Source organism: Neofelis nebulosa, chromosome 8, assembly GCF_028018385.1.
Source record: "Neofelis nebulosa isolate mNeoNeb1 chromosome 8, mNeoNeb1.pri, whole genome shotgun sequence".
Taxonomy (NCBI): Eukaryota; Metazoa; Chordata; class Mammalia; order Carnivora; family Felidae; genus Neofelis; species Neofelis nebulosa.
The window spans coordinates 129,236,994-129,255,104 of NC_080789.1; the positions used below are offsets into that span (position 1 = coordinate 129,236,994).

At 37.1% G+C, this 18,111-nt stretch overlaps 1 protein-coding gene and 1 long non-coding RNA gene across 3 annotated transcripts in view; one reads left to right on the forward strand and one right to left on the reverse strand.

Moving 5' to 3' along the window:
- The first annotated feature begins 120 nt into the window (after window positions 1–120).
- LOC131483570 (uncharacterized) lies at window positions 121–11,435 on the forward strand. The gene is made up of 4 exons (XR_009247772.1): window positions 121–297; window positions 2,509–2,576; window positions 5,265–5,318; window positions 11,117–11,435. It is a non-coding gene; the product is annotated as an uncharacterized LOC131483570 (long non-coding RNA).
- Window positions 6,268–18,111, reverse strand: part of HSPA14 (heat shock protein family A (Hsp70) member 14) — a 42,658-nt gene continuing 30,814 nt past the window's right edge. For both annotated transcript variants that reach the window (XM_058681848.1, XM_058681847.1), the window contains 4 exons: window positions 11,660–11,872; window positions 11,088–11,261; window positions 7,821–7,891; window positions 6,268–6,951 (listed from right to left, as the gene is read on the reverse strand). In XM_058681848.1, the coding sequence (XP_058537831.1) occupies window positions 6,873–6,951; window positions 7,821–7,891; window positions 11,088–11,261; window positions 11,660–11,872 (537 nt within the window). In that variant the 3' untranslated portion in view covers window positions 6,268–6,872. The remainder of the gene's footprint in view (window positions 6,952–7,820; window positions 7,892–11,087; window positions 11,262–11,659; window positions 11,873–18,111) is intronic.

Genomic DNA, 18,111 nt, shown 5'->3' on the forward strand with positions numbered 1-18,111 from the left:
GACGTCACCGAAGATCGACCCCGGCCACGGCGAGCGCGCATGCGCCCCACGTCGCATCCCGACGCGCAGGAGGTTGCGGGAGTCGCTGGGGGAGGTGGGCGGGGCGCGTACGCGGTTCGGGCTCGGGTTCGGGCGCTCCTCCTGGTTAAGCTGTCAGCCTCCTTCGACGGCGCGGGGTAACTCCTAATTGAGGAGTGCGCAACGTCAAGCCTTCCCACGGTTTTTCGTGCTTTCACATGACCACTGCTTGTATGTTGTGCAAAATCCAAAACGTAGAGCGGAGCTGTATGGTGCAGGGTAGGTTTACCTTCGGTGCCTGTTCTTCGGCCACCTGAGTCCCAGTAACCATTGTTTTCTTCCACGCTACACCCCTAGATAAAGGTTTTCTTTTTGACTGCATGTTGGGATCGCTTGGAGACGTTTTGGTTTTTGGTGACACTCGCTGAGATTGGTTTATTTGGTATGGGGGTGTGACCCGAGCATTGGAATTTTTTAGAGCTCCCAGGTGATTCTAGTATGCAGAAGGAGTTTGAAACCACCAGTCTCCATCTGTGCTTCGCACACTTGATTGGCATAGGAATCCTCTGGGGAGCTTGTTAAAATGCAGGTTCAAATTAGGTCGGTCTGGGCTGGGACATGAGGTTCTGTCCTTTCTAATAAGCTCCCAGGTAGTCTGCGCACAGCTTGGTTGAAAGGCTGCAGGACTCGAGGTTCTCTGAATTGGATGACTAAGAACTCTTAACCGGTCCCCTGTCCCCCCCTTCCATCTTCCATTCTTCACACCGCATCCATGGTGATTACTCTAAACAATCTAACGCAGCGGGCAAGATACCTGAGTGGCTCAGTCCAGTAAACATTGGACTTGACTCAGGTCATGAGTTCATGGTTTGTGGGTTAGAGTTCGTATGGGGCCCTACGCTGGCAGTGTGGAGCCTGCTTGGGATTCTCTCTTTCCCTCTCTCTCTGTCCCTCTCCCACATGTGCTTTCTCTCTGTCAAAAATGAAATAAACAATCTAATGCAGAAATCTTAGAAGAGTCAATTGGGAAAACAGGAAGAAAGTCGTTTGACATCGACCAAGGATTTTTAAAAGAAATTTGTCTTAAATTATAAAAATATTTCAAAGCATCATGTATAACTTTGAACTACTGTAAACATAGAACATTAAAGAAATTAATGTATTTGATTCCGTTCTGAAACACTGTCTAGCCATCTAATCAGGTGTTTATGAAGCCTTTAGTATCATGGGGTAAGCAAAAAAGCAACAACCAGAAACCTATAAAAGTTTCAACTAGGTAAAAATATATAGGAAGAGAAATATAAAATCTCTGGGGAGTGATTTCCTTTTTGATTTATCGTTTTTCACATATTTAACCATTTTCTACAACGAGCATCTTATTATCTTGATAAGGAATAAAAGGTCCTATCCAGCCCTATAACATGGAAGCCCCTTTGCCACATGGTGGTTCCTGTCTGCTCCTCAAGCCTCACTGCTCATCACTCCTGTCGATATTAGTTTGTGACCTCCTCAAATATTCCTTGTCCCCAGGACTTCGATTCTGCTCTTGATGCTAGAAAATGCCTCCTTTCCTCCATCTTTGCTAGATTTACTCCTAGAGACCCTTTAAGTCTTAGATACAGCCACATTGCCTGCCTTCCTTCCCTCCCCAAGTGTATTCACTGCCTGTCCTGTGTTTTTACAACACCCCAGGAGCATCCATCCTGACTCAGTTTCTTTCTTGGTTTTCTTGACCTCTCTTCACTCCCATTTTTGGCTCCCGTTAACTAACCTAAACTGCTAGGGTTGCTCAGGGCTTGGCCCCAAGACCTCTCTTAGGTTCTCTCCCTAAGTGACTACCCCGGTTCCCATGGATTTATATACCATCTTTATACTTAAGATTCTCAACTGTTTGTCTCCAGCCTTGACCTCTTCCCTGAACTCCAGATTTGAATATCCACAGTGCCTAGCTGACATATCCTCTGAGGTTTTGCACAAACATCTCAAATTGAACACGCTCGTAAAAATGCCCTTGATTTTTGCTTCCAGACCTGATCCTTTCTACTGCAGGCCCCCTAAACTTTCTCAATACACTGGCACTACGATTGACTCAGGGGTCCGAGAAGGAAATCTAGGTGTCATCTTGATTTACCCTCTCCTCATTCCATAATTTCATTAGCAAGTCCTGTCAATGCGATGTCCAAAATACACATTGATTCTGCCCCTTTTCTCCATCGCTGCTATGACTTTAGTACAGGCTGTCATTCCTACCTGCAGTCCTGCAAAAGACTGACTACCTGGTTTAACTTCTACTGTTGCTTCCCCTGTAATCCTTTTTCCATACAGCTGGAAGAGTGACCTTAAGGTCATGAAGCAGAACATGTCCTCCTGCTCTAAATACTGCCCAGTGTACCTAGAATAAAATCCAAACCTTAAATAGCTTACCAAGCCTTAAGTGACTGGAACGCTGCCACCCTAACCTTACTTTGTGCCACTCTCACTGTTCTCTAGGACTTTTTCCACCCACGAAGAAATCTTTTATGGTGCATCTCCTATGTGCCAGGCACCGAAAGAAATAGGTAAGAAAGAAAGACTCTGTCTTCATAGAATTTATATCCTAGTGGGAGAAGCAGATAATAAGTAAGTAAGTATCTTAAGGCAACTCTAAATTACTTTCTAGAGGACAAGCTCTTGTCTCTCTTCACATGGCTACCTTCTTATCGCTTGGGTCTTAACTTCTTCCACTTCTTCAGAGGCCTCTCCTGGTTGCCCTATCTAGAGCAGTTAACTCTTGCCTTCCATTCTCTCCTATGCACTAAATGCACTTCCCACATTTTATAGTTACCTTGTCTGGTTTTGGATCTTGATCAATTTCAGATCCAAATTTATAGAATGCATTAGACTTTTTTGTAAATCATGTTTCCTTTATTTTTTCGTCTTCAATCCCACTAACTGCAGGGGACAGATTAGACCTTTTCTATTCAAGACGTACCACCGTGTCTACTGTTTTAGGAACAGCTCTTCAGGGGCCTAGTAAGTTCAAAACGTCTCATAATAACAGCACAATGTTACCTGCCTTCTTTACTCTCCTCTCACAAGTATATAGTGAAGTTTCTCAGAGGACACACAACTCAGATACTGCAATAGACTCAATGAAGAAACAGAGGATCTTCTCAAGGCGACATCAAAGAGATTTGAAAAAACATAGGGCACCTGGGTGGCACCTGGGTCAGTTAAACGTTTGACTCTTGATTTTGGCTCAGGTCATGATCTCATGGTTGTGAGATGGAGCCCCGTGTTGGGCTCCACATAAGATTCTCTCCCCCTCTTCCTCTGCCCCTCCCACATGCAAGCAAGAAAACCTCCACACTTGGCCCTTCATCTTTTGTAAAAGTTATCTTTCATAAAAATGTTACTTACGTTAACATGTAATTTTTATTTAAAAATGATTATTTTAAAATCTCTAGGTTTTAACTTCCATATGGTAAATATAACTAAAACTACACATATGTAAATCCAATGTAAATAGAAGCTCTTTACGTTCTCAATAATTTTTAAGAGTGTAGAAGAGTTGAGACTAAAAAGTTGGAGGATCTTGGTAAATTCTGGCTATAAATGGAGAGGGAAATCAAAAGCCAGAGGCCTACATCCGTTTTCTCAAGGAAAACAGACAGAATTATGCCAACCCCCTGCCTTTTTTCATGAAGACCACTGCAAACATAGTATCTGGAGACCCATGGGCTGGCTTCTGTTTCATTTGAATGCTCTTCAAGAGGCAGAAAATAGAATGGACAGTGGAAAATGTGAATTTAAATGAAATAATGCACACAAAGTGTTTAGAATAAGAAGCAGTCAAGAAAAATTAAGTTTACCAAAAAAGCATTATGAATATGAGTTCAAAATTCACATTCACTGTGAGACCTTGGATAAATTATTTTAACTTCTCTGAATCTTTTCCCACATGTAGAACACAGAAATAATAGAGGCAATATTGCTCTGTGCATTTTGCAACTACTCAGGGAGTTATGGTGAGGTCACAATTAAAAAATGAGATAATGGGGGCGCCTGGGTGGCTCAGTTGGTTAAGTGGCCAACTTCAGCTCAGGTCATGATCCCGCGGTCCGTGAGTTCGAGCCCGGGTCGGGGTCTATGCTGACAGCTCCGAGCCTGGAGCCTGTTTCAGATTCTGTGTCTCCCTCTCTCTGACCCTCCCCCGTTCATGCTCTGTCTCTGTCTCAAAAATAAATAAACGTTAAAAAAATTAAAAAATGAGATAATGAATTAAAGCAGACAATGGTATTGTTTGTGACATGGTTACTCACTGTTATTTTAGAAATCCTGACATTTTACCACACTTTGTTTTGTGCTGATCCTTTTTTATTTTAATCCTTAAAAATTCCGACATATAAAAGCTTTCAGTTTGTGATGAAGTATGTTGTGTCCTCTCAAGACTTTCACAGTATTATATATTGGCATTTATTTCTATTTGTATACCTTTAGACAATATCAGACACGTAGATAGGCAAAATTATAATTTGACATAACCTCTTGCTTTACTGGTAAAAGTGCTCATGTTTTTAAATATAGTGATACTGGTAAGTGCGTGAAAAGATTATCAAGATGTTCATCAAAAATATCTTCATGGTTGTTACTCTGGGTTGTAGAATATAGGATGTTTTAGATTTTCTTCTTTTGCAATTTGAATTTCATAATGGATGTGTATCATTTTAGAATTAGAAGAATGCTAAAGCTATTTTTACCTTGAAAAAGTAAAACACAAGAGAAGTTAATTGGCAGACCTTCCCTCACTCAAAAGAAAAACATCCTGTCACATGAGGATGCAAGGAAATTTGGAGTACATTCACTAGCCAGAGCACCGTTGGTGACAATTTCAAATCTTATATGTTTCGGGAAGAAAATCATGCAAAGCTGACTAATAAAGCCAGAAGCAGTGGTATTCCTTTCCTTTTTTATGTTTCTAAACAAACCATAAAATATGTAAAAGATGTACTTACTGGCCATTGTCCTATAGAATACAAAGATGACTTATTGTTTTCTTCCATGTAATTCACTTATTCAACAGACCTTTACTTAACACCTCTATGTTCAGGTAGTGACCTAGGGCCTGGGACATAATAGTGACTAAGATGGTCTTTGCTCTCACAATACTTACTTATCTAGTAAAGACAGCAAATAAGTAAATTATTCCATGGATATGGAAGAAAAGAAAACTCTTGAATAAATCTTTATGATATTTTATTCTACAGGTTTCATTAATCTACTTCAGGCGTTGACAAACATTTTCCGTAAAGAGCCAGACAGTAAGTATTTTAGAGTTTGTGGGCCACACAGTCTCTGTTGCAACTATTCAGTCTGCCATGACAGTGTGAAGACAGCCACCAACAATACATATACCATTAAGCCTGGCTATATTTTAATAAAATTTTATTTACAAAAATAGGAATGGCATAGAATTGACACACTGGCCACAGTTTGCCAGTGCCTGATCTAGTTGAAAGAGCTAACAGTAACTACAAAATAAAATCCTAAAGCACTTTCCAAAGCACAACTGAAAGCATAAACTTAGCAGTTCAACTAGCTCGGATACTATTTTCCTATTTTCTGAAAATAATTTATATTTATTTGATTTCAAAGTTTTTATAACTTTGGAAAAGATCCTAAAAAATAACTAAGTACTCATCCTTAATCAAAAGTGTATGCCTTTGAGCCTGCTTCTTTGTGGACTCAGAATCGTATCTGAATTCTTTTTCTGTCAATAATTTGATACAGAATAAATGAAAAACCTTGAGTTTGGTTTCTGTATCTTTAGAAATAGAATATTACCGCCACGTAAGTCCATAGAAATAAACTATAATGAAAAAGCACCTCCACAGTTTGAACAAGATAAAAACAGCACAATTTTTAAATTTGACCACTGAGTAAAGATATTTCCTCTTCTCAAATCTTCTGGGAACCAAGGAAAGAAATGAATGGAAAATTCTCTTTTGATAATGGAGTCTGATGTGCACCGCTCACCTTTTTCTTTTAGTTCTTTTTTCTTAGTTCTTTTTCTTAGTTCTTTTTTCAATATTCACAGGTTAGTTGTCTTGTTTTACTTAGTGAATGAATGACCTTCTCATTAGTAACCCAGTGAGTATCTCAATGCACTAGTGAATGTTCTCTATTGAACAGAATGTGGCTAGCCGTCTCTTCAAAAACCAACCAACCAACCAACCTTTTAATTTCAAAAGAAAAACATATTTGTTAGAGAGAAAAATCAAATTAAACAAAACTGTAAAAAGTACAAGTGCCACCCTATAATATTTCTGTCCACAGAAAGGCCACTGTTAGAGGAGTTTGATGGGTAGCCTTCTAGACTTTGTATTCTATGCTTGTCACACACATATCTATACATAATTGTTGAGTTTATGAATTTACTTGTTTAAGCAAAAATGGTATCTTACTTTGCACATGGTTCTCCAACTTTTTTCATCTACTATCAAAGACTTTTAAATTGTTCTTAATTCATGATCTAGTAAGAATAAAAGACTTCTTCAAACTTGAAGTTATAGAAACAAAAGTTTTTAAAAAACACAATGTTAAATTTCCAGTAAAATTTCCTGCAATCCACTCAATTTAATTCTAAATAGCTTCATGATAGAAAAAGTTCCTTGTATTTCTCACTACTAAAGGTCCTTATATTTCCCATCATAAGTGGAAAACAAAAAAGGTTGCAACACTTACCAATATATTGTATTTTAATAGAAACATATATAGTTCATTCAAAAAAGTATTTTAATATAAACATCGCTTATAGACAAAACCAAATAATAACGATATTCTAGTTCTAAAAAATTCCTGGTTTCTCTAAAACACTAAGATGCCACTTCAATAGTGATTGCTTCGCATTTTCCAGTCTCTTGATCTGTGCATGTCACATGTAAAGATCCATCCCTAAAACAAACAAACAAACAAACAAACAAAAAATAACATTTCATAAGCTCATTTCATAAAAGCAGAAAGCTCTTAAGAAATTATTTGAGGACTGAGTAAACAAGAGATAATTTTAATTTTCAAAAGAAGAGTATTGAGATCAAGAAGAAACAATTTCAGAATCTAAACTTAGCGTCATATGCTATAATTACGTAGTTCTTAAAAATTTCTTCCTACACCACTGAGACAGAAGTTGTATTCTTTGAAAACCACAACGATAACTATCTTAAGTTTAAGACTTTATGCAAACTGAGAAGACGCATCATGCCATTTTCAAGCACAGGCCAAGGCAAACCTACCCTAATGAATTTGACATGCTTGCTAAATAAGTATGCTCATGGAATGAACTATCTGTTCCTAATGTTAATTTGGAACCAATTTACTTGCAAGACATACTGTTATGGATGGTCAGTTGTTAGTGAAACGGTAATGGCTGGATGTAATAAGTAATTTATTTCCTAGAAATTTTCTGTAGCAATACTGAAATAAACTTATCCTTTCATAGGACAAATAATATGAATCATGTAAACCTTAGAAAATTATATTTAAAATTGATAAAAATTATATCTCAAACTTGCATGGACCAGTTTTTAGGTTGACCACACCAAAACAGAATTCATAAAAAATTCAGAATGCAAATGATTTGAGATACACTTCTTTTTGTAAAATACAGTCATTGTGCAGTGCAAAAAATTCACTGATAAAATCTTTGTAAGCTTCTAATACATGATGTTCCTGGAATAACAACGGGTGGAGAATCAATAAATGAACAAAAAAGGTCAAGCCCCAAAGTCAATTTTCTTAATATCAGAAGTAGTTTAATTTTGTACCTTTTCATAGTAAGAACAGCCAATATATCACGTAATCCATTTTCTTTTTTATCTAGATCCTGGAGTACAACCTGTTTATGTAAAAATAATACAAAGATGATTTAGTACTTTGATATATTAATAAATTGATGCATCAATTATTCCAACAGACCAAATTTTACTCATTACTGGAACAAACCTTTTCAAATAGGGCAGTTCTCAATTTTTCTACCATTTACCAGAATCCGAAAATAGGATTAAGCTTTCCTAACTGGAAATGTCTCCTCTAGAAGGACAACATATATATCTGTTCCTCTTAAATGTCATGTCCTAGACTAAAATGATTGTTTCTATGAAATATTCTTTGTCTCAGAAAATAAAGACTGCTTTTCCTTTTTGATAATTAAGCCATTTCCAGTAACATGTAAGTTATATTTTGGTATATACTCCTTTTTTAAATATAAGTTTATTTATTTATTTTGAGAGAGAGCAGGGGAGGGGCAGAGAGAGGGGGAGAAAAAGAATCCCAAGCAGGTTCTGCACTGTCAGCACAGAGCCCGACACAAGGCTCGAACCCATGAACCGCATGATCATGACCTGAGCCAAAATTGAGAGTCAAACGCTTAACCAACTGAGCCACCCAGGTGCCGATATTTTGGTATACACTTACTACATGTACTTTTAAAAATTCAAATATTTTAAATTTTTTTTTTTTTAATGTTTTTTATTTATTTTTGGGACAGAGAGAGACAGAGCATGAACGGGGGAGGGGCAGAGAGAGAGGGAGACACAGAATCGGAAACAGGCTCCGGACTCCGAGCCGTCAGCCCAGAGCCCGACGCGGGGCTCGAACTCACGGACCGCGAGATCGTGACCTGGCTGAAGTCGGACGCTTAACCGACTGCGCCACCCAGGCGCCCCAAAAATTCAAATATTTTAAATACACTTGGAAAACCAATTTAAAGAAACACATGGCAAATTCTTTTGTACAACTAAGATTACACTTGTACATTTGTACAAACGAGATATTAATGAATTTACTATACAATGCTTTGGTTTCCTAAAAAAAGGTATACCAATAAACCAAATTTGGAAGTGACTTTTCAGATTTGCCAATATCAAGTTTTATGACCTTAGGCAAGCACCATGTACCTTGATTTACTCATTTGTAAAATGAGGAGGTTAGAACAGATGGGATCTCTAAAAGAACATCTTCCAAATTCAGTATTAGGTGACTAACTCTGCTCCTGGCATCTGTAAGTTAGGATATGGTGACAACAGCTGCAGCCTCGGAGGAGTGTACGAAGGGAAATAAATGCACAGGAGAGAGAAGCTGAGGGAATACTGAGACAGCCAAATGAGTTTAGAAATACAGTACACAGGGGCAACTGGGTGGCTCAGTCGGCTGAGCGTCTGACTTCGGCTCAGGTCATGATCTCGCGGTTTGTGAGTTCGAGCCCCGCGTCGGGCTCTGTGCTGACAGCTCAGAGCCTGGAGCCTGTTTCGGATTCTGTGTCTCCTTCTCTCTCTGCCCCCACCCCCCGACATGTACTCTGTCTCTCTCTGCCTCTCAAAAATAAAGAAAACTAATAAAAAAATTTTAAAAAATACAGTACACAGGAAAGTGCTTGTAGAGTAATTCACATCAGAAACATCTGGATGAGCTTTTGAAAGCTTGACTAGTCGAAGGAGCCCCACTCCACTAGATTCTAAGATGTCTGAGGTGGAGCCCAGATATGTTATGTATGTGTGTGTGTGTTTTCATCATTCTTTCATTCAAATCAGAGAATAGATATAATGCTGAAGACACTACACGTTCTCTTCAGTTACCCACATTTGTTTTTCACTATAGAAGTATTTCATGCTCAGGTCCTGTGCTGCTTGTTAAAGATTCAGTACAAAGTGGTAACAAGTAAAAAAAGAAAAAAGAAACCCTCTTGGTACCTTCAAATCTACCCACTGTTAGATTTCCTAAATATAGTTGAAATACTTGTATTTTCTCTATCTATGCTTGGATATTTATATACACACCTTCACAAACACCACCTCCCTCACACACACTCATGCTCTCAAACTTTTTATTTAAACACAAATGACATCATACTGTAAATAAAGCTCTGCCGTCTTTGTATGTGTGTTTTAATGTAATTATATTTTGGGGGCATGTTTCTAAGCAGATAATGTGGCTCCATTTCATTCCTATTAAAGAATGCAGAGGACTCTATAGTATGAAATATGAATGTGGTATTTTGAAAAAGCAAAGGTGTCTGTATCAGAGGCAGAAGGGTAATAATGGCAAGAGCAAGCGCCCAGGAATAAAACCAACTGAGGATAAATTTTAGCTCAACCAGGGAAAGAACAAGGTATTTATTGCCATGAGCTTGTTTTTCAGTCATCTATAAAATGACCATAATGTCTATCTCACAGCACTTTGAAATTAGGTTTGTAAATTGCCTAATCAGCATGTGGCACGTAGTAAACAAAAAGTCATTTTCCCTACTGCTTACATTTTACCAAGGAGGGCCAAGAGTACAAAGATAAACAGAAAAAAATACATATTGTATTTTATTTTCTTGTGACTTTTTGAAATTAAAATTGCTTATTTCTTCTCTAGGTACTGGGGCTCCTGGGTGGCTCGGTAGGTTAGGCACCCAACTCTTGGTTTCAGCTCAGGTCACGATCTCACAGTTCCCAGTTTGTGAGTTTGAGCCCTGTGTGGGGCCCTGCACCGACAATGCAGAGCCTGCTTGGGATTCATATTTTCTCTCTCTCTCTCTCTCTCTCTCTCTCTCTCTCTCTCTCCCTCCCTCCCTCCCTCCCTCCCTCCCTCCCTCTCTCCCTCCCTCCCTCCCTCCCCACTCATGCTCCTTCTCTCTCAAAATAAATAAATAAAAATTTTAAAAAAGTAAGTAGGGGCTCCTGGGTGGCTCAGTCGTTTGAGCATTAGACTCTTCGTTTCGGCTCAGGTCATGATCTCCCAATTTCTTGAGTTCATGCCCCACATTGGGCTCCACGCTGGTAGTGCAAGAGTGTGCTTGAGATCCTATCTCTGCCCTTCACCTACTGGTGCTGTCTCTGTCTCTCTCTCAAAATAAATAAACTTAAAAAAAAAACCTAAAATATTCAAAAAATTAAAAATAAATAAAAATTTTAAAAAGTAAGAATTCATTCATAAAAATGTGTTAGATACCCTATATACATTTTATGTTAATATATATTAAGTTAATGCAGAAGGAAAAGTTAAGCAGCTTCACATGACTAATTCATTGTCTAATTTTATGTATTCACCTGTGCGAACTTGTCTTCCTCTTTTGCAGAGTTCTTCCCCTCAGACTCATAGAGTTCAAGGCATACTGAAGATATACTTCCGGGGGCTTGTAATGTGTGTTGTCTTCGAGCCGGCAAAGGAGTCCCTGATGGGAACAGTACTGTGAAGCTTTTGGCTCCTGATTCATCGACTCCCTAATAAGCAGAAAAATAATATATGTATCCTTTGATATTTACCATTACAATTATAAAGCCATTCCTATTATAAATGTAATACTTATTCCTGACAACATAGGCAAAGAACACAGAAATTGATCCTGAATCCCAACCTACTTCACTTAACAATAAATTGAAACATGTATCCCTCTATCTGTATGTGAAGCTTCTGATTAAAATTACAATTAAGAAATTAACATGCTAGGTAAATGCTAACTTAAAGAACATAAGAAACTCATTAAATGTAAAATTATAAATCTAAATTTAAAGTTTTTACCAGTATACAAGGTTTTACTGTAAAAACATGGTATATATAAATAACTATGGCAATAAATTTATACTACTTTTATTGAAAAGTAAAGAAAAGCTAAACATACCTTAACTAAAATATCTTTGGCTGAACATTCTATCTTAAGAGACTCTTCGACTAAAAGGTTTTCTTTGCCAGTAAGAATCCCTGCTTCTATAGCTGCACCTATAGGGATGACTTCATCAGGAGGGACAGAATTCAGAAGCTCAACATTTGGGAAAAGATCCTTAATCAGCTGCTGTAGCCTTGGGATGCGAGAAGACCCTCCACAAAGAACAACCTAGAAAATAAAAATAATTTTTAGGTTTTTACTTTTAGAACAATGGTTGTTTCTCAGAATTAAGTGTTATAGGTTCAGCCATCTTTACCACATATAATGGTAAATACAAGCCCTATTTTATCATACATTATATTGTGCTTAAAATATATATAAATAAATATTTAATACATTGTTGGTATTTAACAAATTCTTTACTCATAAACCACAAAATTTAAAAAGGAGCAATCTCACCACACATTAGAAGTACAGTACAGCCACATACACGTGGCTCGTGATTAATTTTGGGCATATGATGCTTAACCATAAATTTCATTTAAACAGGAAATATATTAATACTTTGTATTATTCCAATACTTCTAAAAGAAATGTTTGTGGGGTGCCTGGGTGGTTCAGTCAGTTAAGCGTCCGACTTTGGCCCAGGTCACGATCTCACTGTCTGTGAGTTCGAGCCCCACGTCGGGCTCTGTGCTGACAGCTTAGAACCTGGAGCCTGCTTTGGATTCTGTGTCTCCCTCTCTCTCTGCCCCTCCCCTGCTCATGCTCTGTCTCTCCCTGTCTCAAAAATAAATAAAAACATTAAAAAATTAAAAAAAAAAAAGAAATGTTTGCATAAATCTTACAGCATTTTTGTGACAATCTGTCTTCACCATGGAAGAATACTAAATTTTCTTGAGGAAAAAGATGTTTTATACAAATACATTTTAAGCCCTTGGTGCCATCTGATTAAATACGTTGTCTCTAAAGAACTTTATATAAAATTGCTCCTTTATGAGCTTGTCCACACATCTAGCACCCCAACTTTTATGGCTGTCATGTGAGGGGATGGGGCTCCAAATCACCCAGCTCTGCCAGTCAGAGGGGCTGGCATTCATGAGTCCCACAGGACTATCCAAAACAAAGAAGCAGTTTTTAAATCAGTGAAGCAGCACCCTGTGCCCAGTGGCTAGATACCTGGGCTCAGCACAGACAGAGTCAGGCAAAAATACCCATTTTCCAATTTCTCCCTGGAAGAGGTTTAACTGCATACTTCCCAGGTGCCACCTGAGAGTTTGGCTTCCAATCAGCCGGTATGGAGGTCCTGACTACGATCCTCCTCTTTGGGACACTTACAGTGGTTGGCACACTGTCAACCACTGAGAGCCGCTAAGAACAGGGATGGCAGCTTAGGCATAAAGGTTTGAGAGGCAACCAGGAACTTAGGCTGGGCTGATGGACAAAGTTCATTTCCTATGTAAGTCCAGTGTACCTAGGTTGGAAGAGATGACGGTTTTATGTAATGCACAGAAACCAACATAGAGAGTCAATATATGTATTCCAAACAAAATAACAAAAGAATTCTATTCAGAAACCTATCTAATAAAACAAAAGTAAATGATTTTCCCAACAGAGTTAAAAATAAGAGTAACAAAGATGATCACTAAGGTCAGGAGAGTGATGCATAAATAAAATGAGAATTTTAACAAAAAGACAGAAAATGTTAACAAAATACCAAACAGAAATCACAGAGCTGAAGAATACAATAACTGAACTGAAAAATTCCATACAGGGGTTCAACAGCAGACTATACCAAATGAAAGAAAGGATTTGTGAACTCAGAGACAGGATAGAGGAATTCATCTAAACAGAGGAGCAAAAAGAAAAAAAAAATGAAAAAGAATTAAGATAGCTTAAAGGACTTACAGGATCAATAGCACACTAACACACATATTATAGGGGCCCCAGAAGAAAAAAAAGAAAGAAAAAGGAGCAGAAAGCTTATTAAAAAGGGTGAAAACTTACCTAACCTGGGGAAAGAAAGATCCAGATCCAATAGGCACAAAAATTACCAAATAAGATGAATAAAGAGATCCACAATGAGACACATTATAATGAAAGTGTCAAAAGTTAAAGACAAAGAGAGAATCTTAAAAGCCCCAAGAGAAAAGCAACTTGTTACAAGGGAACTCCCATAAGATGATAAGCAGATATTTCAACAGAAATCTTGGAAACCAGGAGGGATATATTCAAAGTGCTGAAAGAGAAACACCTGTCAGCCAAGAATAATCTACCCTGCAAAGCTGTCCTTCAGAACTGAAGGAGACACAATGTTTTAAACACAAACAAAAGGTGAGGGAGTTTATCACCACCAGATCAGCCTTACAAACTATGTTCAAGGGAGTCCTTCATGCTGAAACAAAAGAATGTTCATTAATAACATGAAAGCATATGAAACTATAAAACCACTGGTAATGGTAAATATATACAGTTGACCTTGAACAATTAGAGAGTCAGGGACACCGATCCCATGCATAGTTGAAAATCCATGTACAACATCCGACTAACCCAAAACTTAACTATTAATTGCCTACTGTTGGCCAGAAGCCTTACCATTAACACAGTCGGTAAACATATGTTTTGTATATGTATTACATACTATATTCTTACAATAAAGTAAGCCTGAGAAAAGAAAATGTTATTAAGAAAATCATGAAGAGGGGCGCCTGGGTGGCTCAGTCAGTTGAGCGTCCGACTTCGGCTCAGGTCATGATCTCGCGGTATGTGAGTTCAAGCCCTGCATTGGGCTCTGGGCTGACAGCTCGGAGCCTGGAGCCTGGAGCCTGCTTTGGATTCTGTCTCCCTCTCTCTCTGCCCCTCCCCTGCTCATGCTCTGTCTCTGTCTCAAAAATCAATAGAAACATTAAAAAAAATTTAAAAAAAATCATGAAGAAGAGAAAATACACTTACAGTACTACACTGTATTTATTGAAAAAAAATCCACCTATGAGTGGATCTGTGCAATTCAAACCTGTGTTGTTCAAGGGCCAACTGTGGTTAAATTCAGAATACTCTAATATTGTAATGGTAAAGGATAAGTCAGTTGTAACTCTAGTATAAAGGTTAAAAAACAAAGACAAAAATAACGGTAACTACAATAATTTGATAATGGACAAGTAATATAAAAAGATGTAAACGGTGATGTCGAAAACATAAAATGTGAAGGAGTGCCAAGAATGTAGAGATTTCGCATGTGTTGAAGTTATTATCAGCTTCAAATAGGCTATTATAACTACAAGATGTTTTATGTAAGTCTCATGGTAGCCACAAAGCAAAACTTATAATAGATACAACAAAAGATAAAGATATCAAAGCATACCAATAAAACCAAAGTCATCAAATCACAAAAAAAGAATAAAAGGAAGAAAGGAACAAATGAGCTACAAAATAGAAAACAATTAACAAATGGCAATAGTAAGTTTATAGTTATCAAAAATTAAATTATTTTCTGTACACTAACAACAAATTATTGGAAAGAGAAATTAAGAAAACAATCCCATTCACAAAAGCAATAAAAAGAATTAAGTATTTAGGAATAAATTTAACCAAGGAAGTGAATGACCTGTACACTGAAAACTATAAGGATATTGATGAAAGAAATTGAAGAAGACACAAATAAGTTGAAAGATATTCCATGTTTATGGATTGGAAGAATTAATATTATTAAAATATTTGTATTTGTCCATTTGTATTTGTAGTATTTGTCCATACTACACAAAGTGATCTACAGATTCGATGCGATCTCTATCAAAATTTCAATAGCATTTTTCACAGAAATAGAAAAAACAATCCTAGAATTCACATGGAACCACAAAAGACCCGAAAGAGCCAAAGCAATCTTGAGAAAGAACAAAGCTGGAGCATCACACTTCCTCATTTCAAAATATATTACAAAGCCACCGTAATCAGAACAGAATGGTATTGGCATAGAAGCAGACACACAGATCAACAGAAAAGAACAGTGAGCCCAGTAAAAAACCTACGCATATATGGTCAATTAATTTTCAACAAAGGAACCAAGAATATACAACAGAGAAAGGACAGTCTCCTTAATAAATGGAATGTGGAAAGGTGGACATCTACATGCAAGAAAATAAAACTGGACCACTATGTTACACCACACACAAAAATTAACTCAAATTGAAGACTGGAATTATGACCTGAAACTATAAAACTCTCAGAAGAAAATATAGGGAGGAAGGTCCTTGAAACTGGTCTTTGCAATGAGATTTTTGGATTTGACAGCTAAAGCCAAGGCAATAAAACCAAAAATAAACAGGTAGGACTATACCAAACTGAAAAGCTCCTGAATAACAAAAGAAACCATCAACAAAATGAAAAGGTAACCCATAAAAAGGGAAGAAAATATTTCCAAACCACTTATCTGGAAAAGGGTTAATATGCAAAATATACCAGGAAGTCATAGAGTCAACAGCAAAAAAGCAACTTGACCAAAAAAAATAAATGGGCAAAGGACCTGAAGAGACATTTTTCTGAAGAAGATATACAGGTAGCTAAGAGACACATGAAAAGATGCTCAACATCACGAATCATCAGGCAAATGAAAATCAAAACCACAATGAGGTATCACCTCACACTTGTTATGGTGACTCTCATCAAAAACACAAAAGATAACAAGTACTGGCAAAAATATAGACAAAAGGGAACCCCTGTACACTGCTGGGAATGTAAACTGATAGAACCACTATGGAAAACAGTTTGCAAATTCCTCAAGAAACAAAAAAATAGAATTACCATATGATGCAGCTATCTTACGAGTATATGTTCAAAGGAACTGAAATCACTACCTCAAAGAGATATTTGTACTCTCACGTTGATTACAGCATTATTCACAATAGCCAAGGTACAGAAATATCCTAAGTGTCTGTTGATGGATGAATGGGTAAAGATGTGGTATATATATAAACACAATGCAATATCATTCAGCTAAAAAAAAAAAAAAGGAAATCCTGTCATTAGCAACAACATGAGTGAACATGGAAGGCAGTATGTGAGGTGAAATAAGCCAGACAGAGAAAGACAAATACTGCATGGTGTTAACTCGTACGTGGAATCTGAAAAAAAAAAAAAGTCAAACTCATAAAGAAGGCAGAAAAGTGGTTGGAACTGGAGCATGGGGGAAATAGGGAGAGGTTAGTAGAAGGGTACAAAATTTCAGTTGTAAGTGAATAAGGTTTGAGGATCTAATGTATAACATGGTGACTACAGTTGATAATAATCATACTACATAACTGAGATTTGCTAAGAAAGCAAACTTAAGTGTTTTCACCCCTGACTCAAAAAGGTAAAAATATGGTGTGAGATATGTGTTAATTAACTCCACAGTGGGAATCCTTTCACAGTGTATACATCTAACAAATCTCACACTGTTTGCTAGGAATATCTTACGATTGTTTTTGTCAATCACACCTCAGTAGAGCTGAATAAAATTACTCCTTTATAAATAACTTTAATTTCCTTATTAGTTCATACATTTAACACTTAGAACTCCAGAAGCATTCAGAATATTGAATAAATAGGTAGCCCCAAGAAGGGAAATCATCAATAACCACTTCTGACTTTGAAGTCTTTTTAGACAAAAGGATCCACTGATGAAAACCAGGTCTCTTTAACACTAGGTGTGAATTGATGAATAATACCATATTGATCTCCAGGTGAGGGCATGAGGAACATCAGCTGAATGATACCAAGAAAAAAAGAAAAGCAGGGTTGCCTTGGCAAAGTTCCCTAAGACTTCCCTAAAAGTTTGGGAGATAAGTAAACATAAAAGTCTTCTCTAAAATGTTATGATCCCAGATAAACACTATGAGAATAAAAATGTAAAATATGCCCTTTCAAATTTCTCATAGCCAATTTCAAAAAGCCTTATTAATAAGCAATTAAGTGATGCTATGCAAAAAAAAAAAAAAAAAAAAAAAATCAAACTAGAAAATCTTGGCTTTTGGAATTTTCATTTAAAAAAGTAAAAAACATTACCCTATGACCCAGCAATTACACTACTAGGTATTTATTTATCCAAAGGATACAGGAAGGCTGTTTCGAAGGGGCACATGTACTCCAATGTTTATAGCACCACTATCAACAACAGCCAGAGTATGGAAAGAGCCCAAATGTCCACTGACCAATGAATGAATAAAGAAGATGTGGTATATATATACAATGGAGTATTACTCTGTGATCGAAAAGAATAGAATCTTGCCATTTGCAACAACATGGAGGGAACTAGAGTGTATTATGCTAAGGAAAATTAGTCAAAGAAAGACAAATATATGACTTCACTCATATGTGGAATTTAAGATACAAAACAGATGAACATAAGGGAAGGGAAACAAAAACAATATAAAAACAGGGAGGGAGACAAACCCATAAGAGACTCTTAAATACAGAGAAAAAAATGAGGGTGC